This window comes from Saccoglossus kowalevskii, chromosome 9 (genome assembly GCF_978046115.1).
Source record: "Saccoglossus kowalevskii chromosome 9, keSacKowa6.1, whole genome shotgun sequence".
NCBI lineage: Eukaryota > Metazoa > Hemichordata > Enteropneusta > Harrimaniidae > Saccoglossus > Saccoglossus kowalevskii.
Window position 1 is genome coordinate 14,555,544 of NC_140649.1, and position 24,988 is coordinate 14,580,531.

At 34.7% G+C, this 24,988-nt stretch overlaps 1 protein-coding gene across 2 annotated transcripts in view; it reads right to left on the reverse strand.

Moving 5' to 3' along the window:
* Positions 1-1,421: 1,421 nt before the first annotated feature.
* Positions 1,422-24,988, reverse strand: part of LOC100376333 (uncharacterized) — a 66,640-nt gene continuing 43,073 nt past the window's right edge. Inside the window, exons 11-25 of one of the 2 annotated variants that reach the window (XM_085503186.1) lie at positions 21,434-21,524; positions 20,406-20,486; positions 14,998-15,058; positions 13,985-14,484; positions 13,582-13,629; positions 12,705-12,741; positions 10,833-10,921; positions 9,403-9,608; positions 7,218-7,344; positions 6,699-6,833; positions 6,238-6,318; positions 5,740-5,780; positions 4,236-4,373; positions 3,510-3,712; positions 1,422-2,526 (exon numbers count right to left, since the gene is read on the reverse strand). In XM_085503186.1, coding sequence (XP_085359312.1) covers positions 2,270-2,526; positions 3,510-3,712; positions 4,236-4,373; positions 5,740-5,780; positions 6,238-6,318; positions 6,699-6,833; positions 7,218-7,344; positions 9,403-9,608; positions 10,833-10,921; positions 12,705-12,741; positions 13,582-13,629; positions 13,985-14,484; positions 14,998-15,058; positions 20,406-20,486; positions 21,434-21,524 — 2,095 coding nt within the window. In that variant the 3' untranslated portion in view covers positions 1,422-2,269. Of the gene's footprint in view, positions 2,527-3,509; positions 3,713-4,235; positions 4,374-5,739; positions 5,781-6,237; positions 6,319-6,698; positions 6,834-7,217; positions 7,345-9,402; positions 9,609-10,832; positions 10,922-12,704; positions 12,742-13,581; positions 13,630-13,984; positions 14,485-14,997; positions 15,059-20,330; positions 20,487-21,433; positions 21,525-24,988 lie in introns of both variants that reach the window. The other variant, XM_078012267.2, reaches the window with a different exon arrangement.

Here is a 24,988-nt window from a genome sequence, read left to right on the forward strand (position 1 = left end):
TGCATTATGGGAAATTACACAAATGTAATATTTTGTATACCGGTACTTCCATAAATAGAACAAAACACGTACCATATTTCTAGTGAACATCACTTATACTTTGAAATTAGCTTTTGGGTAACCTTAGCAAATTTTGTGTACAGGCAGACTGAAGTTTGCTCTGTTAGAAGCGCATATTTACCAACAAATTTGTTGTATATCATTACAATTACCTAATTTTACCATAATAGAGCAAACGTGGTAGGTTGGCATTCTCCAAGCAATGACAGATTGTGTTGAGCATTGGAAATATGGCCTGACCAGTTGGTTGCTAGGTAAATCTGCAAGAATATTCTTGTATACACATATGGTGAAAAATTGAATCTCTTCAATGCTGCTCAAAACAGATTTGAAGGACCAACAAGTCATTGCTCTTAACCAGAATTGTTTATTCTGTTTGATTTATTAAGATCAGTTTGACAGAATAACATTCACACCATTCTACAGGAAGCCCCAATATGGCTCCTTCACGCCATTGTACTAAAGAGCTAATTTTTGCTTGGCATTGTTCCCGTTGCTCGTTACTAATCAAAACCAACCTACTGTACATTGCAGGACTTAGTATCCACTAAATGTTGTTTCCAAATCTATTTAGTTTTATACAGACCACATGGCGTTGATCATTACACAGATCTTCTGTTCGGGGTCCACAAATTTCAATAGAGTTGAACACGTTTACAACATTCAGGCTTTATGCAATAAATTTTGTATAGCATATTCCATTTGAAAATAAGAACCCGCTGACATCACAAAGTGCCTTCAAAAGGGTAATTTCTTTGAACAAGCAGCCTCTCAGCAATGCACATTTCAATTAGAGAAGTGAAAATATCACAGCCATCAAACTTGCAGTTTTCAAAAAGAATTAAAAAATATAATTTCACCAAAATGACACAAATATCTGAGAGAGGTCCACCTGTAATGCCTATATGTATAATATAAATTTAAAGCAATCGGACTTGAGGTTTTTAACAAGAAGTCGAAAATATCACTTTTTACCAAAAATGATAGATATGAAATAAACAAATCTGAGAGAAGTCAACCTGTAGTAACTATATGTATAATATCAAAGCAATCAGACTATCACTTTTTACCAAAAATTAGAGATATGAAATGAACAAATCTAAGTGAGGTCCACGCGAGGTACATATACACCAAGTATCAAAGCAATCAGATTTGTAGTTTTCAAGAAGAAGTTTACAATAAATCCATCGATAGTTTGGGGTGGTGGGTTTTACGTCAAATAATTCCCTCTGATTCCACTAGTCCTCCTCTGTGTGCCGCTTTGAATTTTATCCTGGACCAGACAAGTCCTAGTAAATAAGCTACATCCTTGAGATTCATGGACGACGGCAGGAATGATTGATGCATACTATTAAACAATCTTTCAGGTTTAAACAAGTAAATATTTTATTCACATTTTCAATACGTGGTACAACATAAATCATGCAATAAAAAAATTTATATTTCAACCAGTTAACTCTAGAGAGCTATTGTAGTGTAAACTCGCAAAGATCTCTTGCATTAAGTAACTTTAACTGATTTCTTAGTAGGGCATGCACTTTTGTAAATGTCACAAGAGTGTTTATGGTCAGAATACCGGTAAGTCTCATTGGAAAGATTCAGTATACAAAATCAACAATTTTTGATTTCAGTGACCTCTGAATAAATCACAGATTTATTGCAATTTACTGTACGTGTGTTATGTGTGATATTCCTTGTTTCCAAAATGAGGAGGCTTGGGGACTCTTGCAACCAATCGCAGATATAGTCCCAGTACATGGTTACATTCATTGGGTTTTTACACTTTGTGATAGGTAATAAATCCACTTTGATCTAGTGAATAGAAACGACCGACCGACATTTAATCGGAAAACAATACAACATGCAACAACAAAAATGTACAAATAATAGAAATACAATTTTTACACAATTCAGGAAGATTTTAAACAAAGAAGACGTCTTATTTTGTTGTCTTGCATCGCAGGGGAATCAAATGTATTGCACATAAATTATAGCCTGTTACCCCTTTACTTAAATGAACTGTCCTGGTTATTCCATTCCATTATCAGTAGGGGTGGGCAGGTCTTAACTGAACAAGAGTGACTATTCATTTGCTCCTCTTGAGAAAGTCAAATCAGCAGAGAGTGTTTCCTTTTCAGTTTAATGGTATGGTCTTGGTTTAACAGTGAAATTCCATGATAGCAACCACATTAGGGGTGGTAGCTAGTCACTATGCAGTACTCTGGTCAGTACTACTTTTTCTCTTGAGTGCTTCCGGTATTTGTAATTTACCTAGTTCTGCTTTCAAACAATCAACTTGTTTCTTCATTTTGGTGTCTTTGGGCGATTCTTTCACCCAACCATCTACCTCTTGGATTATTTTTTCTCGTTTCAGATAGAAATGAGTGTTGATGACTTCTTCAAAACCGGGGCAGGGTTTCTGTAGTTGTCCTATCATAGCGTACTTAATATTGTTAATCTTCACCTCTGTTGAGTAACAATACAATTATTAAAATCAGAAAGTTGTAATATTTATATTAAGATCATCGAAAATCAGAGATTTTGTTGCATTGAACATTAAATCAGGGTCCTAACGACACTGTCAACAACTTTTGCAAAATTAGTTTTTCACAAATATTATAAAAATTCAGCTGTTCACAGTATTTGCTTGATGGACAAAAGCATGTGCATATATCAGTGACCCATTACGTATGAAGGAATGACAAGCATGTAAACCAAATTGGCCAGAGTGCTTCAGAGAAATGGATCAGGATAATTAAAAAAACAATTGTCACCAGTCAGCAATTTGATTTAAAATAGAACATGTGTTTTTTGTGACAAAAAAGGCAGTTTGTCTAGTGAACTTTACTTTATCTACAAGATGCAAATAAAAGTCACGGACAACAGGCCATTCAGGATGGAATTTAATGGCATGATTAAAAAGCTGAAGATATCTTGTCACATCCTATTGGAATCATATATCTATAAACTTTATTGAAACACATAAAATGGTTACATAATGGTGATGTAACATAGTTAAATTACACATGGCTTGCAGATCATAGTATAAGATGAAAAGATGGACTACAAAAGGTAGATAAGATGACAGCATTTGGTCGAAAAAGGTCACCTAAGTTTCTAGCATGGGATTTGAATGAATAAATTTAAATTTTTTTGTTTATTTTACTGATTTCTTGGTTTAGGATTATATTCATTAAATTAAATTCTTTAAATGTGTTTGGCTTATATTAACTAGTTGTCTAGTAATAGTGTTGTATAACTTTCATGATAGTTGATCTTTCACTAGTGAGCTTATAATATAATATAATAAATGTTGTATACAATGCATGTGAAAAAAATGTTTATTTACACGAAAATGTAATGGCAACTGCAGATCTATTGGTGATGACATTAAAATGGTTCTCAATCTCAATTTTCTCACAATGCACCTCAACTTCAACAAGAATTACCTTGGTTGTATTCTTTACTGTGCTTTTTACCGGATTCAGTTCCAATTTCCTGTTCGTATCCCGGCTCATTGAAGTAAGGTTCTGGTACCAATATCAGAGACTGAATAGAGATCAACGCTTGTAACACCGTTGACGTTTCGTTCCACTGTTCTCCACCCTGACCTTCCCACGTACCAAGTAATGACAAACAGACTTTACCCGAACTAGAAACAAAAAAGACAAAATTCTTACATTCTGCAAAACTGAACTGGTTGCAAATATACCAGCTTATTTAAATATGTATTAATAATTATTCAAAGTTAAATTCTTGAAGCGTCTGAGATTGAAAAGCCTCATGCAGATTTAAAAACAAAGTAATTCGTCTGGTTTTCATCCTAGTTAAAGGATTTATCACATTTCATCCATATTTTATTCAATTTAACTGTGTATAAAGATGTATTTCAGAAAACAGACAAATCAGAGAACAGTAGATTGTGCATATGCACAGTTTAACAAAATGTCTCATTAGGGCTGCAAATTTTTAAATATATTTAAAAAAAAAAATTTTCAGTATATTTTAATTCATGTAATAACCAACCAAATTCTGTGTTATAAACTCAGTGTTAAAATAGCGTAATAGACAAAATTATGAAAACACTGATTTACCAGTTGTTGTGATGGTTTTTCACAAAGATAGAAAAAGATGAATAATAACTAATCATACTGTCATATTGAAAGAAGACTTACTTGTAGAGATTGGGATTGAATCTGACCGATCCATTACCGGTTGTTTGTAAATTGAACTGTGGAGCAATCTTAGGATAGTTATTAGGGAAGAAGATATCAAAGAGGAAACAGCCACCAGAATACGGAGTACCTTCAGGTCTGAAAAGATAATAATAACATTTTAACATCTCATGCTATATACATTTACTAATAGCTTCCTTGATGCAATACACTGGGCTTCAGAAATACATGTACTGTATTTTCTCTATTAGTAGCTCAAGTTAATACAGGTTTTAATGAGTAATATTTTAATGATTCAGTATACAAGAATTCCAATTTTTGGTTTTATTTTCACCTCTATTAGAGATGTGTTTCTAATAGAGCAAATACTGTATTTAGGGATTGTTTGTGGACTGGCCAGAAATGCTGATAATTCCAATTTTTGGTTTTATTTCACCTCTAATAGAGATGCATTTCTAATAGAGCAAACACTGTATTTAGGGATGTTTGTGGACTGGCCAGAAATACTGATAATTACTAATTTTAATATTAATGGGTAGCATAATGTTTGGAAAGCACCTACCAAAGAATAGTATTATCATGGATTTGCGCATACTAGGGTAGTCTATGTCAATTTATTTTGAGTGAAAGTAGAATACTAACCATATCAATCACAATGATTGAGTTGGGTATAATGCATCAGATTGTGGCTATACAGCCAAATACTCACTTTGGAAGGACTCAATTTTCATCAGGAAAAAAGACACACATTATTTCCCTCACAGCTAATTAATATGCGTTCACTATGTTATTATTGCCCTCACAGCAAATTAATATGCGTTCACTATGACATTATTTCCCTCACAGCTAATTATTGCCCTCACAGCTAATTAATATGCGTTCACTATGACATTATTGCCCTCACAGCTAATTAATATGCATTCACTATGACATTATTGCCCTCACAGCTAATTAATATGCATTCACTATGACATTATTTCCCTCACAGCTAATTAATATGCGTTCACTATGACATTATTGCCCTCACAGCTAATTAATATGCATTCACTATGACATTATTGCCCTCACAGCTAATTAATATGCGTTCACTATGACATTATTTCCCTCACAGCTAATTAATATGCGTTCACTATGACATTATTGCCCTCACAGCTAATTAATATGCGTTCACTATGACATTATTGCCCTCACAGCTAATTAATATGCGTTCACTATGACATTATTTCCCTCACAGCTAATTAATATGCGTTCACTATGACATTATTTCCCTCACAGCTAATTAATATGCGTTCACTATGACATTATTGCCCTCACAGCTAATTAATATGCGTTCACTATGACATTATTGCCCTCACAGCTAATTAATATGCGTTCACTATGACATTATTGCCCTCACAGCTAATTAATATGCATTCACTATGACATTATTTCCTTCACAGCTAATTAATACACGTTCACTATGACATTATTTCCTATACAAAAGGTATACTAGTAGTTAACTTACCCAGCTATCAAAGCTTGCATAAGGTTCATCTTTTCATCATCCTGGATAAAAAAATAAGAAAAATTATTCCCTCTGATTCCCTGTATTATGTTTCCATGATGTCTATCTGTTTTATTCAATTATATTTCTTTTATTATTAGTAATTTTTGCCTTTTGTTGTGCAATCTTAATCAGTTTGCAACTGAAAAAAGCACAATATACTAGGTAAATGAAATAATTCTTAAAATTTTCAAACTTTTTTTTACCAGAATACAACATTCCAAAATAGTTTTCCCGAACATCACTACCCAGGATGCATTGCATTGACCATCTGGACATGATATAACTGACTTGTGGTCTACATCACCTGATGCTCAGAAATGACAATCACATTCCTCCCACAATGCACCATAATGTCATTTCCCACTTGCAATACATCAGTCTCCTATTTATACTTTCCCAGAATGCACAACCCGACCCATAATGCATCATTGTAAAAAATAGAAAACAAAAACTTACTGTTCTTAAAAATATTGCTGAAGACAAGTCTAATGGAAGAGAGGTTGCTAAAGAGGTGAATTCTTGTGCCAGTCTGAAAACCTGTAAAATCACAATTATGCATGAATGTTAGTATATTAAGGTAAGAAATCAGACAGACGGACGGACAGACAGAGACTAACAGACAGACAGACAGAGAGGGACAGACAGACAGACAGACAGAGAGGGTCAGACAGAGAGGGAGGGACAGACAGAGACAGACATACAGTAACAGACAGAGAGGGAGGGACAGACAGAGACAGACATACAGTAACAGACAGAGAGGGAGGGACAGACAGAGACAGACATACAGTAACAGACAGAGACAGACATACAGAGACAAATAGAAAGAGACAGACATACAGTAACAGACAGAGACGGACAGACAGACAGAGGGACAGACAGACAGAGAGGGACAGACAGACAGAGAGGGACAGACATACCTGACTTGGTTGAGGTTTTGCAGCTTTATCAAATTGAGCAGTATAGTGGTGGGAATGAGCACCGGATAAATGGATACTGTAACTGTCAAACTGTAAATCTTTCAAGGCTCTTTTATACCTCACATCCAATGGTTCCTTCAAATGAAAACATGTTTACATGGTACATTAGTCAAAATATGCAAGCAGAGGAGTTCAGATAATTGAGTGCTATTAAATATTTAACACATCAGCTGTTGAAAACCTCAAGGAATATGCAAAATAAATACAGCATCAACACATGAGTTGAAAGCTGAGGGTCAGAGATGATACATGCAGGCATGAATAAAAATACTGAAAAATAATCATGAATCCTAGTAGGATTGGAGCAAAGATGATAAAGATGAGGCATCAGCTTACAAAGATGAAGAAAAAGGAGGATAATGAAGGAAAATGGAAAACAACAATAACAATGATGGACAAGGAAGGAGGAGGAGAAGAAGGAGAAGGAGGAGAATGACAATGGATTCTATGTGAACTTACCTCATCAGTGGATAACGTTATATCCATGGAGACGACCTCAGCCCCTGTAGGACTGTTATTGACCTTAGCAAGTTTACTGTGACGGGTTACAGCATCTGACACTAATTCAAATAGTGTAACAAACCCTCTACAAAATGACAAACAAAATAATAAATGAGATGACCTTGACCTTGACTGCAATACATGTTGCTAGGCAATACGGCTATGTAGTTTGATGATGCTACATAACCTGGGAAGCAGCGGTATTTCGATATTGTAGAAGAGATCGGAATAATGCGTGGTATTTTTCAGAATTCATTAGGAAGTTACAATACCGCCAGTTACTACAGTCAAACCTGTCTATAGCGGCCACCCAAGGGACTTTGAAATTTTGGCCTTTATAGACAGGTGGCCTTTCTATACAGGTTCACTAATTTATTCATGAATATTAATTAGTCACTGAATGTATTAAAACGGATCTCGCAACCCCATTTGACACACTATTACACTACTGTACACAGTATCCAAACACTTTATTACAAATAAAAATGTTGATTTTAAATTGTATTATGTAAACTAAAATCATTTCACAAAAAATCGATCATTGCACAATAATGAGTAGTATGAAAATTAAATATTTGAAGATTTGTACAGTAAAGTTGATGTTCAGCAGCAGTTTGAGTCTCATTTCCTACTAAAGAAATCACTCAGCTTGCTTTGCTTAGCTATTCTGAATTTCTTTGTTTCTTTAAATATCTATTGTGTCTGGTAACTGTTCTAATAAATCGGAATGTTTCTGGGCTATAGCAAATTCTTTCAAGGAGAAGGGAGAAGGGAGAAGGACAGTTAGCAGTGCTTTATTGATCCCTACAAAGTTACGTATACGGAAAGAACACTTATCTGTTGTAGTAATGGATCTCCTTCCAGTTACATGTACGTGACAACTTGAAAGTTTCCTCCCAAATCACAATTCCCTTAACATTTTGTTCATTTTTTTTCAAAAATCTTCTCTACCTACCTCACTTACGAAATGGTTGATCCCTAATCAAAATATTACTTTGCGCAATCAAAATCTGTGCGACTTCCATGTTATTGTACTGGTGCAACAATAGAAACATGTGAAATATGCCTGGCGGCTTTGGCCGGCGAACTGAGGTCAATTTAACATCATTGTTAAAAGCATCTATTGTTACATGTACCATGGCAGTAGCGACCGAAAAAAAAATTTTTGAACGAATTTAGTTTAGACAACGAGACGATACTGCACACACATTCCCTCGCAGTGATCAATACACACTAACGCAGGGCTAACGGAAACGACTCTACTTTTTGACCCGAGTTATCATAACCCCGGAAGAACAAGAACGCACATGCGCAAGGCTAATTAGCATAATTTATTTGGATGGATAAACAGGCATGGTCGTTGCGTTGATTTTTTCCTTTTTGCTATCAGTTCCAGTTACATGCGTATTTATCGATATTTATAGGAGTTCAAAGTGAATAAATATCGATACTAAATAACAAGTGAGCTGTTATGTTTTTTTTGTTGGTAATCAATTCGATCGAGGATTTACCGTCGGCATTCCAATTCACCCCAGCCACATGCATAGGGACCGTGACTGTGTTCCGACGACTCACACAACTTTTGTGGGTCGTCATCGTTGTGATTGCTCGATTCATTCATTGAACAAAATTGTAAGTTATTCCCATGGTATACATATTTCAACAAAACATTAATGACAGCATGTTTTTTTATCAAGACACTATCAAATTCTTTATGTTTTTGGCGTTCCATAGACATCAGTACAGTTTGCTTGCCGTGGTAAACTGAATTATAAACAAGAATAAAACATAATTGTCGAAGCCATCGGTTGAATGAAAGGTGTGAAAACGCGCTAACTTTGTCCTTTGTGAGCTTATTAGTTGTCTGAGATGGAAGGCAGTAGTCTGCAAGACGTCTGAGATGGAAGGCAGTAGTCTGCAAGACATCTGAGAACTATGTCCGTTATATGCAGTTCAACTGATCACTGCGACCGCTGAAGCGTGGCCGTTGGCCGCGTTAGGCAGGTGGCCGCTGTAAACAGGGTACTTTACATGTAAAATTCGTAGGGACTGTACGGTTGTGACCGCTATAGGCAGGTGGCCGCTATATCCAGGTGGCCGTTAACACAGGTTTGACTGTAGTATAATCCCATGTTGGACTCACCTTGCAAGTTTTTCTTCTGCTGTTTTCTCAACAACAGAACTCTTTGGTGGATCAGTCGGTACTGTTTGCACAATGTGCTCCACTGGTCCAAATAGATCATGTATCACCCATGTTTCTATCTTCTGCTCTTTGGGATGGTCTTTTTTAGGTGCCTTTGGTATGCTACCATTGGCTGCTTTACCCATGCGTTCTAGTAACATTGCGGCCTAGTGGATTTATAATAATATGGTTGAATAGTTTTTAAATGGAATTTTGTTTTGCTAAAAACATTTCAAAAACATCCATCTAAACTTTGTACAAATCTCCAGTGAACAATTGAACAAACTAACAAGCCATGCATGGCACAGTCCCTGTTAGTTATCAAATTTGAGATATATAGTTTTGTTTATAGTAATACAGTTGGAATATAAACATGTCAGAAGTATGGATCCAGAAGATGATGCTTGATTATGATGATTTTTTAACATTAAAATGATTGACATTGTATCTGATCGTCAAATGAGAAATACTATATTGCTCTGGAACAGCATTAATTAAAACAAAATGGAAATCAGTCGGCCATTTTGTAAAACGAATATATAAAATTTGAACATAATCAGTCAAAGCACATCAGAAATGTGGCTCTAGAAGCACATTCATTTAAACAAAAATAAAATGATGTGCATCAGGAATCGCTAATCTTTAATGTATGTACCAATCCATCCATAAACGCAAAGATCAAGTTCTGGAATGTCAAACCAATATATCTATGTCATGATGTACATTGTATAATGAATATATCAAATTTGATCATAATCAGTCAAAGCATGGCTGAGATATGGCACTAGAACTGCATTCATTAAAACAAAATGGTTGCCAGTCGGCTATTTTAAATTGGATCTGAAAAATATAATGATGTGCATCAAGGTCCCATAATTTCCAACTTATGTACCAAGTTTGAAAAAAATCCATCCATAAACGCCAAGATTCAGTTCTGGAATGTCAGAAATGCTTGATTTTGAAGATTTTTTATCACAAAATGGCAGCCATTCGGCCATCTTGAATCACATCTTGAAACAAATTGATGTGCATATGTATAATATTATGTATGATGTATGTGTGAAGTTTGATTGTGATTGGTCCAGGAATGTCTAAGATACAGGTCTGGACGCACACACACACAAAGGTCAAAACATATTAAGTCCCTGTTTTCGGACTGCAACCGAACGAGGACTAAAAACTAGTCTTCTAAAATGGGTAAGTCTGCGGACTAAATGGGCAAGTCTGCGGACTAAATGGGCAAGTCTGCGGACTAAATGGGCAAGTCTGCGGACTAAATGGGCAAGTCTGCGGACTAAATGGGCAAGTCTGCGGACTAAAGTCTGCGGACTAAATGGGCAAGTGTACAGCACCCTAATGCACTGCAACATAATATGTACAAGGAGACTCACCTTCATTTGTAATGTCTGTAATAATTCATATACGGATTCCCTTTGATGTGGTAAGGCACAAAGTAAAGCTACTAACTTAGGCTGAACAGCTGTGAAAAAGTGAACAAATTTAGTTAAAATCAACCCAAACACATGTCAGTTATAATCAATTACATTCAATTCAGTAGAGGAAACAAATCACTGTGGTTTCAATTGAGTTGATTTTTCCTGAGGTTTCGATATTGCTCACATTCAAAGAGACAGTTGTCTACAAAATATTTACCGGGGTAATGTGGTATTCTAAAATATCATGAATTTACATGTGACAGTTTACATACACCTCAGAATAAATTCAAATTACAGACCATTGCACTGATAACATTCCTGGGTATTTTAGTCATGATTTATAAGTCAGTGCAAAGGAAATGCCAATAAAAGTTTCACCTGAATCAATGTCAACATTTGTTTCACCTGAATCAATGTCAACATTTGTTTCACCTGAATCAATGTCAACATTTGTTTCAATAAAAGTTTCACCTGAATCAATGTCAACATTTGTTTCACCTGAATCAATGTCAACATTTGTTTCACCTGAATCAATGTCAACATTTGTTTCACCTGAATCAATGTCAATATTTGTTTCACCTGAATCAATGTCAACATTTGTTTCACCTGAATCAATGTCAACATTTGTTTCACCTGAATCAATGTCAACATTTGTTTCACCTGAATCAATGTCAACATATGTTTCACCTGAATCAATGTCAATATTTGTTTCACCTGAATCAATGTCAACATTTGTTTCACCTGAATCAATGTCAACATTTGTTTCACCTGAATTAATGTCAGCATTTGTTTCACCTGAATCAATGTCAACATTTGTTTCACCTGAATCAATGTCAACATTTGTTTCACCTGAATCAATGTCAACATTTGTTTCACCTGAATCAATGTCAACATTTGTTTCACCTGAATCAATGTCAACATTTGTTTCACCTGAATCAATGTCAACATTTGTTTCAATAAAGGTTTCACCTGAATCAATGTCAACATTTGTTTCACCTGAATCAATGTCAACATTTGTTTCACTGAATCAATGTCAACATTTGTTTCATCTGAATCAATGTCAACATTTGTTTCACCTGAATCAATGTCAACATTTGTTTCAATAAAAGTTTCACCTGAATCAATGTCAACATTTGTTTCACCTGAATCAATGTCAACATTTGTTTCACCTGAATCAATGTCAACATTTGTTTCACCTGAATCAATGTCAACATTTGTTTCACCTGAATCAATCAATGTCAACATTTGTTTCACCTGAATCAATGTCAACATTTGTTTCACCTGAATCAATGTCAACATTTGTTTCACCTGAATCAATGTCAACATTTGTTTCACCTGAATCAAAAGACAGGAACAAAAAAGAAGAGGGTTTTTAAGAAAGTGGTGGAATTTCATAATTTTCCCAGATTTCTTTTTTTTGAAAGGTTTTTCAAGGGCTGGGAAATGTGATTCTTTTGGAATTCCCATACATGTACATTCCAGGAATTTTAGGCTGCACACAGACCTTGTGTGAAGCTTAACAAAGAATATGTTGAAGTGCTTAGTTATTATAAGTGGGATAAATAATCACAAATAAAATACAATAAATTCATGGATACCGTTACCAGTCATTTTAAAATGTTTAGGATATAAACCCAGATTCATAATGATAATTCTTTCTTCCACAATTCAAAAAAAAAAAACCCAGAAGAACAAAATTTTGGAAAGTCAAAAAAACTCACAATTCTATGATTTGTTTTTCAGACAATAAATTCTGCCAAATAATTACGTGCAATACATATTACTTGATTCATTTTCACACAGAAAAGTATTATAAAAATTACTTACCTATTTCTCTAATAGTATCTAACATAACTTTATATAACTGTTTTAAAAAAAAAATAAAACATTACCAACACTGCAAGTGATCACAATTTCAAGGTATGATGTAACTATGTATATTAGCCCCCCCAAAAAGGATGTTGTCTTACTATGAACAAGTGATGAGACAGTGATGTTTTTTTATTTGTTTTCAAGTTCAAAACATAAATGAGATATTAATGATGTAACTAAAATCAACATTTAGAAGCTGCCATCAGAACAAGGACGGAGATGATATCACTATCTGACAGATTCATCAACCATGAAATATGTCATCGTCGGCAGAAGTACAGCTTCATATATTTACATTGTAAATAAAACTAAACTAAAGTTACGTCAAAAAATATATTTACATAGTGAAGGTTCAGGAATATAATTGACTGCAGAATGTGAATTTAATTGAGCCTTTTAAATTAAACTAGATTTGTAAATAAAAGACACTCACTGATTGTTAAGGCTTTGTTTATCATTGAATGCAAAAATGAGCTGTCTTCATGATTTCTGTTTTACGAAGCCAGTAATCAAGCATACTGTGGAATATTTTATTTTCGCTGGAATTAATTTTCGCTGAAAAGGTTTTTTGGGCGTTTTGTATGGAATTTATTTTCACTGATTTTTTGATGAGTTCAATGTGAAATACAGGAAAAAAAGAATATTCGCTGGATTTTATTTTCACGGAATCATCCCTTCAGCGAAAATAGCAAAAATAAATTCCAAGCGAAAATAAAGTATTCTACAGTATGTTAAAAAATACTTCACCATTTATTTGAGATCTTGCTATCAAGCGAGAATTAAAAATGATATCAACATGACAAAGCCAATGAAATCACTGGATGGAACTTACTGAAGTATGGCGGCAGATTTCTAGAAATGAAACATCTTTTAAATAAGACTGTGAAAGAAAAAAAGAAACCCATTATGAGTTATTTTAATTGAATACAAATATTAAACAACCTACTGTACTTTTTGACTGTATTATTATTTGTTATAATCACAGATTGTAAATAATTAATCAACGAGAGATTAGGGTAGCAAGGGGACCACCTCTGAGGGACATTTGAATAGTACATGTTGATCACTGCACTGCATCATACTTTTATGTGTTCCATGCAGTATACAAGATGCATAAACTACAATATTCGTTGACATGAAATTCAAACGCACATTGTTTGAATGACTGTTAGCAATTTAACTTTTGAAATCAACATTCGATTTTTTTGTGATCAAATCACAAGATCTAATCTTACCTCTAAAAAAGGCACTAAAGATGATCCTTCCAATATACTATAGACATCGGCAACAGGATCCACCGGTTCGATAACCACCTCGTCCCCACTACTATTCCCACTACTACTGCCACTACTGCTACTGCTCGTACTGGCCGTGGCACTGTTATAACCGCTGCTACACGCACTAGTCACAAACACGCATTGTGAGGTACTCGCAACACCCGCCGCAGACGATGACGCCATTGCCGTTGAGTTCAAAGTGACTTTTGTATTGTTACTTGTACATTTTGTACAAGAAGAGTCAGTATTACTTGCATAAGTTGTCGATGCCATAGAGGAATTCCGTGAGCTACTGCTGCTGTTACAACTAGTTTTGGAGCTGCTGTTAGATTTGTTTAAGTTCATTGCGCCATAGGTTTGAAATAAACATCTGAGTTCAGATAATATGCTATTCAGGACGGACTCTATTTGCTTGTCTTTCTCTTTTTGTGCTGCGATATATGCTGAGATATCCCAACCTAAAAATGAATATCAAAAAGCAAAGTTAGTGTACAATGCACTTAAAAATATTATAAAGACCATGTTGATAATCCCTGGTCTGTGTTAAACCTGGCGTAGAATCAATATCCAATGAGAAGCGTGATTAACAATTAGAGTTGTCATTATTTGGAATTGGCAGTGGTCACACGACTTGGCAGTTGTCACACGACTTGGCTGTGGTCACACGACTTGGCTGTGGTCACACGACTTGGCAGCTGGCAGCTGTGTATCAGATTTTTTGTTGATGAAACATGACATGAATTACATATTGGAATTTTGTTTTTGTTTAGTAAATTAAATTCTTTGCTGAATATTTCCCATGATGCAATTCACAGAAGGCAGAGAAAATAGTATAACACCTTGAAATCCAGTATTTACATCCCCATTTCCTGCTTCCCTTTAAATTACTTTAACTGAAGTATGCTACTTTAGATTTGAAGAAGGCTACCTGCAAAGAATTAATATGTATGAAGAGTAAAACCAAACATTACCTGGTCTATTTCGGTGTCCATATCCGACTCCTTTCTGCCAGTATTCTTTCTTTTTACCGTCCTTGACAAAGAGGAAGAAGAAAAAAGTTTTCTGAATAAATGTAATCCGTTATTATTGAGAAACTCATGCATGAGTACTATTCTTACAAATTTGAGTAACCAAAGATAAATAAAACAAGCCATGCATGGCACAGTCCTCGTTAGTTATTAAATTTAAGATATATAGTTTTGTTTATAGTAATATAGCTGGAATATAACCATGTCAGGAGTATGATTTTTTAACATTAAAATGATTGACATTTGTATCTGATCGTCAAACAAGTACTTCCATATTGAGAGATATTGCTCTGGAACAGCAATTGAAAATCAGCCATTTTGAATACATGTATATATATATAACATGATGTATAACGAATATATAAAATTTGAATATAATCAGTCAAAGCATTCAAGAGATATGGCTCTAGAAGCCCAATCATTAAAACAAAATGACCGCCAGTCAGTCATTTTGAATCCAATCTGAAAAAAAAATGCTGTGCATCAGGAACCCGTAATGTCTAATGTATGTACTAAGTTTGAATGAAACCCATCCATAAATGTTTGATATTTGATGTTTTTTTAGCACAAAAATGGCCAGCATTTGGCCATTTTGAATAGGATCGTCAAACCAATATATCTGTTTATCTATGACATGATGTATAATAATGAATATTTAAAATTTGAACATATTCAGTGAAAGCAAGTCAGAGATACGATATGACACGTCCCCGTTCCGTTCATATTTGAATGACATATACATTCAAAGCAGATCATGATCGAAAAGCACCTGCATATGTACAACACATTGTTCTAAATCTGAACAAAATCCATCCATGCATGACTGAGATCAGGTTCCGGAATTGTGAAAATACGTGATTTTGATGCATTTTCGGCCTTAAAATGGCCATCATTCAGCTATTGTTAAGCGGATCATGAAACAAATGCACATATCTATTTGTGACATGATGTACCATGTATGTGTGAAGTTTGAACTTGATCAATCCAGACATGTCTTGGATACGGATCCAGAACTGAATTTATTAAAACAAAATGGCCGCCAGTCGGCTATTTCAAACTTGATCCGGAAAAAAAAAGACGTGCATCAAGGTCCTATTATGTTTAATGTATGTACCAAATTTGAACAAAATCCGTCCATGCATAACTGAGATCCGGGTCCGGAATGGTGAAAATGTGTGATTTCAATGCATTTTCGACCTTAAAGAGGCCGCCATTTGGCTATCGTTAATGAAATCATGAAACAAATGCACATACATATTTGTGACATGATGTACCTTGTGTGTGTGAAGTTTGAACTTGATCAATCCAGACATGTCTCGGATACGGATCCAGAACTGAATTCTTTAAAACAAAATGACCGCCAGTCGGCCATTTCGAACTTGATCCGAAAAAAAAAATAACGTGCATCAAGGTCCTATTATGTTTAATGTATGTACCAAATTTGACTGAAATCCGTCCATGCATAACTGAGATCCGGTTCCGGAATGGTGAAAATGTGCGATTTCAATGCATTCTCGGCCTTAAAGCGGCCGCCATTTGGCTATCGTTAATGAGATCATGAAACAAATGCACATACATATTTGTGACATGATGTACCTTGTGTGTGTGAAGTTTGAACTCGATCAATCCAAGCATGTCTCAGATACGGATCCAGAACTGAATTCTTTAAAACAAAATGGCCGCCAGTCGGCCATTTCAAACCCGATCCCCCCCAAGAAAAATGATGTGCATCAAGGTCACATTATGTTTAATGTATGTACCAAATTTGAACGAAATCCGTCCATGCATAACTGAGATCCGGGTCCGGAATGGTGAAAATGTGTGATTTTGATGCATTTTCGGCCTTAAAATGGTCGCTATTCGGCTATCGTTAATCGGATCATGAAAAAAATGCATGTGCATATGTCCCATATAATGTGTGATGTATGAGTGAAGTTTGAACTTAATCAGTCCATGCATGTTTGAGATACAGGTGATCACGGACGCACGGACGCACGCACACACACAGGGCAAAACATAAGTCCCCGTTTTCGGACTACGTCCGAACGGGGACTAAATATTCAGTAAACATTACATACTAAGTAACATTAGATTAAATGATATACACCAGCTGTACAATGAGTAGTCAATACCAGACATGGTGTCAACTATGATTGGTCAATACCAGACACTGTGTCAATTATGATTAGCCAATACCAGACATGGTGTCCACAATGATTGACCAATACCAGACACTGTGTCCACAATGATTGGCCAATACCAGACACTGTCAGTCCACAATGATTGGCCAATACCAAACATGGTGTCCACAATGATTGGCCAATACCAGACATGGTGTCCACAATGATTGGCCAATACCAGACTTGGTGTCCACACTGATTGGCTAATACCAGATGTCAACAATTAATGGTCAATACAAGCTGACAACAATTATTGGCCAATACCAGTTTTTCGACAATGATTGGTCAATACTAGAGGTTGACAATGATTGGTCAATACCAGCTGTCGACAATGATTGGTCAATACCAGCTGTCGACAATGATTGGTCAATACCAGCTGTCGACAATGATTGGTCAATACCAGCTGTCGACAATGATTGGTCAATACCAGCTGTCGACAATGATTGGCCAATACCAGCTGTCGACAATGATTGGTCAATACTAGAGGTTGACAATGATTGGTCAATACCAGCTGTCGACAATGATTGGTCAATACCAGCTGTCGACAATGATTGGTCAATACCAGCTGTCGACAATGATTGGTCAATACCAGCTGTCGACAATGATTGGTCAATACCAGCTGTCGACAATGATTGGTCAATACCAGCTGTCAAAGTTGATTGGTCAATACCAGCTGACAACGATTTTGTAACTTTTGTGATATGAGCTACATCCTACTGATTGCAAGAAATCACATTTCGATTAAAAAAACGCAAGTGAGTTGGGGAAAGAAATGGCTTTGATTGATCTCCATTCATGTATATTTGTAGCACATATTTTTGTTATCTCGAAAAGAATCACATATCACTCATTTCTTATTTTCAAACCTTACCAATGGCTGTGGGAAAGCATCCATGGTATTCTGTGATTCTATTAGTTAGAACCAGTTTAGATAACTGCTTGGAACTATGAAATCCATATTTGAAGTGAACAATTTCAATAGGATCTTCATTTCATTATCTAACCTTGGCATATTCTTCTTAATCCATAAATGCACAGCACATACTTTAACAAGCAGCCTGTCAGCTGAGATAGCTCCGCTATTAGCAATGCACATTTCAATTAAGAACTGAAAATATCATTAAAAATTCACAATATGTATACATGTAGTATCAAAGCAATCGGACCTGTGGTTTTTAACAAGAAGTCGAAAATATCACTTTTTACCAAAAATGACAAAAATATTCATCAAAATTAGAGAATTAAAGATATCATCACAAAATGAACAAACCTGAGAGAGGTCCACATGTAGTACCTATATATGTAATATCAAAGCAATCAGACTTGCTGTTTTTAATATTACTTTTTACCAAAAATGACAAAAATATTCATCGAAACTAGAGAATTAAAGATATTGTCACGAAATGAACAAATCTGAGAGAGGTCCACATGTAGTACCTATATATACAATATCAAAGCAATCGAACTTGCCGTTTTTTTTCAAGAAGTCGAAAATATCACTTTTTACTAAAAATGACAAAAATATTCACCAAAAATAGAGAATTTGAGATTTTGACATGAAATGAACAAATCCGAGAAAGAACCATCCAAGGTACATGCATATCAAATTTGAAAACATTCGGACTTGCGGTTTTGAAGCAGAAGTTGAAATTGTAAAGTTGACGGCGACGGACGACGACGACGGACAATCAGTAATATGAACAGCTCCGCTGTGTCGACAGCGGAGCTAAAAAGCCAGATATTGTTTGCATCCGGTATTGCTTCCCTTTTTGGGGAAGATTGACCCACAATGCAATGCCAGCAATAAATATAAATGTAGCGATTAAATCACTAAGTGACGATGGTTTCTTCTGGATGTACGACAGAACATCCCAATGGCTGTATGTGATGTGATATGACCTGAGAAGCATGAATTGCGTATGAAATAGAGATTCAACATCTAAGTTCCACCACCTCTTAGTGAGAATGTTAACGTGCTGGATGATAGAGACACCCTTTGTTACTTGGAGCAAATGCATATTTCAACATAAAACACCTCAACTTTGTTGGAGAAAAAATGATTGCTTAATTTCTCGAATCGACAGAGGGCAAGTAATTGTGCATTGATTTCAAATTTCTTTTGACAGGCAATCATTTATCAAACCTTAGATGAGATGTTTAATATTCAGCAAAACACACTTGTACTACTGCTTAAATGATGAAGTAATTGTTAAATAAGAGTTAAGTCTTGATAGAAGCTTTAGGGACTGTAACCCGCAAATAACAAGATTTTCCTGTTAATCCAATCCCATTTAAAATAAGGTTTCATTCATTTTTTAAGTGCCAAAGTAAAATTTTGTTGCCGTTCACAAAAAATTCACGCTTAATTTTTTGCATATTTCTCAGAAAAAATTAACAAGACCTGTAGTCAATGCGAAATATTAGGTGTATTTGGTCAAAAATTGATAAAAAAAAACAATACTTATAAAAAAAAATGCAGAAAAATAATACAAAATGATATCAAAACGTTGGCGGGATAATTATACACTTATACAATGTTCTACCGTAAAATCTCTATTAGAAGCCGCATCCCTAATAGAAGCCGCACCCATTATTTTTGAACAATTGAGAACCAAAAATTTACCATTTCTCATATGTGTAGATGCTCTAATAAAAGCCGCATCCCCTCTGTTGCATTGTACCATTTTAATAGAAGCTGCGGCTTCTAATACAGATTTTACAGTACTCCAAAAGTCTGAATTAGAGTCATGATGATTTAATTGACTTTTCAGGGCAGGAAATTGTGTCAATCAGAAAACAATTTACACTTATTACTCTCCATGATGAAAACTAGGAAACTCTGTGTTAAGAAATCCAAATCCTAAAAAAAAAATCTGTATCTATGCATAGTCTAGAAAGGTCTTTTTAGCACAAGTGAATGTAAAATGAGTACATCACCCACTTTAACCAAGCATGCATCCCTGATAGCAAAATAGAATCACCCAATGAGAGAAGAGTGAAACCTAAATAATGATGCTTGAGAGAAAAAGAGAGAGAAAGAGAAATGGATTAATAAGCAGAGAGTAAAGATAGTGAGAGTGATTGTTATGATCTTACTGGTTTAGTGTTTTTGAGTTGTTGGAAATGCTTCTCCCAGGGCAAGCTGATAAGACTGAGGGGTTTATTACCAACCTCAGCTGCGAGTCTGATCTCTGGCGGCTTCTCAACTTCAATAGAATACTTCAAGTTAGCTCTGGGGGAAATCTCACTCACCTGTAGTGAAAAAAACAAAAACATTTTGTACATATTGTGGTGTGCTTGTTCTACACACTGGTTTGAATGGACAGGTGTGAATCTAAAGAAAACAAACTATAGATTGCTTGCAAAGTAAAATGTTTTTTCACATAAATATAAAAGACTATTGTAAAAAAGAAACTATGACTTTGTGATTTCACCATAGTGCTAAGGTTTTCACACCTGTATCTAAATTTGTGTCTGAGCATATTAAAAAAATGTATTTTCCTTTGTGAATTAATTTCTGGGGTAGCAATAATTTGTATTTTTTTTTTTTTTGCGCGCGTCCCAAAATAGATAGAGGGACAACCATATTTTGAAGTAACGATGAATTGAAACTTGACACTTTTTTTTGACCCAGTGTTGTAAATTTTACTTCATTTGTGTCAGGCTGTCAATAAAGATCCCCCCCCCCATTCCTGATATGCTCATAATTGACTAATTGTTATTGTAAAACAACTGGCTTGTACCTGATCTAATGTGGAAATCAAAAACTCTGACTATCGTTCTAGTGAGTTAATATAGCGTCAGTAATTCTTAGACATAAGATATCTAAATTATGGAATTTGTTTCGAGTAATTCATTATTTTGTGTTTCAATGAAAGCTTCAATTCAGGTGTGAGATCTGTACCCCCACTTCAGCTACCCTTTTGAATGGAAAACTGAGGTTCATATTTCTAAACTAGTTTGGGTTTTTCCTTCGACTTTAAAATAGGCAGTCATAGGAAACAACATAGCAATATCTGAGAAAATAACATGAAAATTCTACCAATTATCTCTCTCAGTAAAACATCTGGATTTGGTTCCAATTCTATGTACCTTCGCAGTTCATGAGATTACCCGGTACTCCATAGTGCAGTATTCATGCACTGTCATCCACAGAAATTTGACTTTATTGTTGTAGAAATCACTGAAATGCAACTTACCAATGCTAGTCTTAGTAAATGGTGTTCAATATCCACATAGGAGCCTTTCGGGTATCTTTTGGGGTCATTTCGACAACTGTCACATTCCAATCTATAAAATAAATGTATCCACGGTTGGTACAAATGTGTTTCACAACAAAATTTATGCACAACATACAACAGAAATTTAACAAGACATGAATGTCACAGTTATTTAATTAAAATAATACATGGAACATCTGCAAACAATTGAATTAATATGTACTCTATGTGGGTACAACTCATCATAAAGTAATTTCCCTTTAATAATCTGATAACTGAAAACTTTCATTGACCCGGGTCCAAAATCTCAGAGTACACAAGTGCAACCAAACTATGTCTCATACATGTTCAAGAAACTGCATTCATAAATCTGAGTAAACCTTGATGTACCTTTAATGACAACTTGACTTCTTTGTCAATTCAGGTCTTTGTATATTACCAGGACCTGGGTTTGTTTCATTATCACCACTATAATTAAAAATCTAGCCCTGACACCCCTCTACATTTTCCACTCAGATTGGTAATGGTACAACCCATCTGTCACTGATTCAGATCAAGGTCATGACATCACTAATCAAAGAAAGCTTAGAAAGAACTCCAGTGTGCTGAGAGTATTGAAGACACATTAAAAATTAATTCAAAATTACTTGAACTTGAGATGTTGATGGAAACGCAGAAAACTAATTATGCAAATAAGGTAACTAATATGAACAGATTTAAGTGTAAAACTAATAAGGTCTGCACAATGTACCAAGTTTCATTGAAATGTGATTAGAACCAAAAAAATATTAATTATTATGCTAATTAGAGAATTAATATGAACAGATTTTAACCCAAAATTAATAAGGCTGTCTATTGTCCTAGAGCATTTATGTACCAAGTTTTATTCAAATGTGATGATCAATACTTGAGATATCAGTATTAATTAAATATGTTAATTAGGTGATTAAGAAGCATAAATATTTATCAAAAACTAATATGGTGTATAGTCCTAGGTTCATTGAAATGTGATGATGAGTACTCTTTAAAAGTGTCATTAAAATCCAATGAGTGGTTCTTTAGACATCAGTGCAACAGCCATGGAACAGCAAAAAGTTAACTAATTATGCAAATTAAGTAATTAATAGACACAATTATTTATCCCAAAATTAATCAGGTCTCTGCATAGTCCTAAAAAATCTATGTCGCAAGTCTCATTGAAATGTGATGATTAGTACTTGAGATATCAGGTGAAAAGCTGAAAATTAACTAATTATGCTAATAAGGTGATTAATATGCACAAATATTTACCCAAAAACTAATTAGGTCTCTGCACAGTCCTCAAGTAACTATGTACCATGTTTCATTGAAATGTGATCATTACTACTCGAAATATCAAAAGCTGAAAATTAATTAATTATACAAATTAGGTAATTAATATGTACTGATATTACCCTAAAAACTATCAGGTCTGTGCAGTGTCATATGACATCTATGTACCAAGTTTTATTGAAATGTTATGATTAGTACTTGAGATATCAGTGGAAAAGCCGAAAATTGATTAATCATTATGTAAATTAGGTAAATAATAATATTAACAGATTTTTACCCAAAACTAATCAAATCTGTGCACTAGATCAGAGCATCCATGTGCCAAGTTTCATCAAAATCCAATGAGTGGTTCTTCAGGTAGCAGTGGAACAGTCTTGGAACAGCTAAAAATCAGCTAATTATTATGCAAATTAGGTAATTAACATTCATAGATTTTTACCAAAACCTAATCAACTCTGCGGATTATCCCAGAGCATCTATGTACCAAGTGTCACCAAAATCTGATTAGTGGTTTTTGAGATAACGATGGAACAAAAAAAGTGACATACATACATACATACATACATACATACATACATACATACAGACATACAGACAGGGTAACTGCAAAGACTCCCTTTTGTGCTTCGCACACGGGAGTCAAAAACCCTAGCATTACAATCTGAGCTAATTATTTATTCTGAGCACGCTCAGTTGCTCTGTCAGTGCAGTAGGGAGAGGTAATGTGATGAGGTAATGTGATGATCAATACTTGAGATATCAGTATTAATTAAATATGTTAATTAGGTGATTAAGAAGCATAAATATTTATCAAAAACTAATATGGTGTATAGTCCTAGGTTCATTGAAATGTGATGATGAGTACTCTTTAAAAGTGTCATTAAAATCCAATGAGTGGTTCTTTAGACATCAGTGCAACAGCCATGGAACAGCAAAAAGTTAACTAATTATGCAAATTAAGTAATTAATAGACACAATTATTTATCCCAAAATTAATCAGGTCTCTGCATAGTCCTAAAAAATCTATGTCGCAAGTCTCATTGAAATGTGATGATTAGTACTTGAGATATCAGGTGAAAAGCTGAAAATTAACTAATTATGCTAATAAGGTGATTAATATGCACAAATATTTACCCAAAAACTAATTAGGTCTCTGCACAGTCCTCAAGTAACTATGTACCATGTTTCATTGAAATGTGATCATTACTACTCGAAATATCAAAAGCTGAAAATTAATTAATTATACAAATTAGGTAATTAATATGTACTGATATTACCCTAAAAACTATCAGGTCTGTGCAGTGTCATATGACATCTATGTACCAAGTTTTATTGAAATGTTATGATTAGTACTTGAGATATCAGTGGAAAAGCCGAAAATTGATTAATCATTATGTAAATTAGGTAAATAATAATATTAACAGATTTTTACCCAAAACTAATCAAATCTGTGCACTAGATCAGAGCATCCATGTGCCAAGTTTCATCAAAATCCAATGAGTGGTTCTTCAGGTAGCAGTGGAACAGTCTTGGAACAGCTAAAAATCAGCTAATTATTATGCAAATTAGGTAATTAACATTCATAGATTTTTACCAAAACCTAATCAACTCTGCGGATTATCCCAGAGCATCTATGTACCAAGTGTCACCAAAATCTGATTAGTGGTTTTTGAGATAACGATGGAACAAAAAAAGTGACATACATACATACATACATACATACATACATACATACATACATACATACAGACATACAGACAGGGTAACTGCAAAGACTCCCTTTTGTGCTTCGCACACGGGAGTCAAAAACCCTAGCATTACAATCTGAGCTAATTATTTATTCTGAGCACGCTCAGTTGCTCTGTCAGTGCAGTAGGGAGAGGTAATGTGATGAGGTAATGTGATGATCAATACTTGAGATATCAGTATTAATTAAATATGTTAATTAGGTGATTAAGAAGCATAAATATTTATCAAAAACTAATATGGTGTATAGTCCTAGGTTCATTGAAATGTGATGATGAGTACTCTTTAAAAGTGTCATTAAAATCCAATGAGTGGTTCTTTAGACATCAGTGCAACAGCCATGGAACAGCAAAAAGTTAACTAATTATGCAAATTAAGTAATTAATAGACACAATTATTTATCCCAAAATTAATCAGGTCTCTGCATAGTCCTAAAAAATCTATGTCGCAAGTCTCATTGAAATGTGATGATTAGTA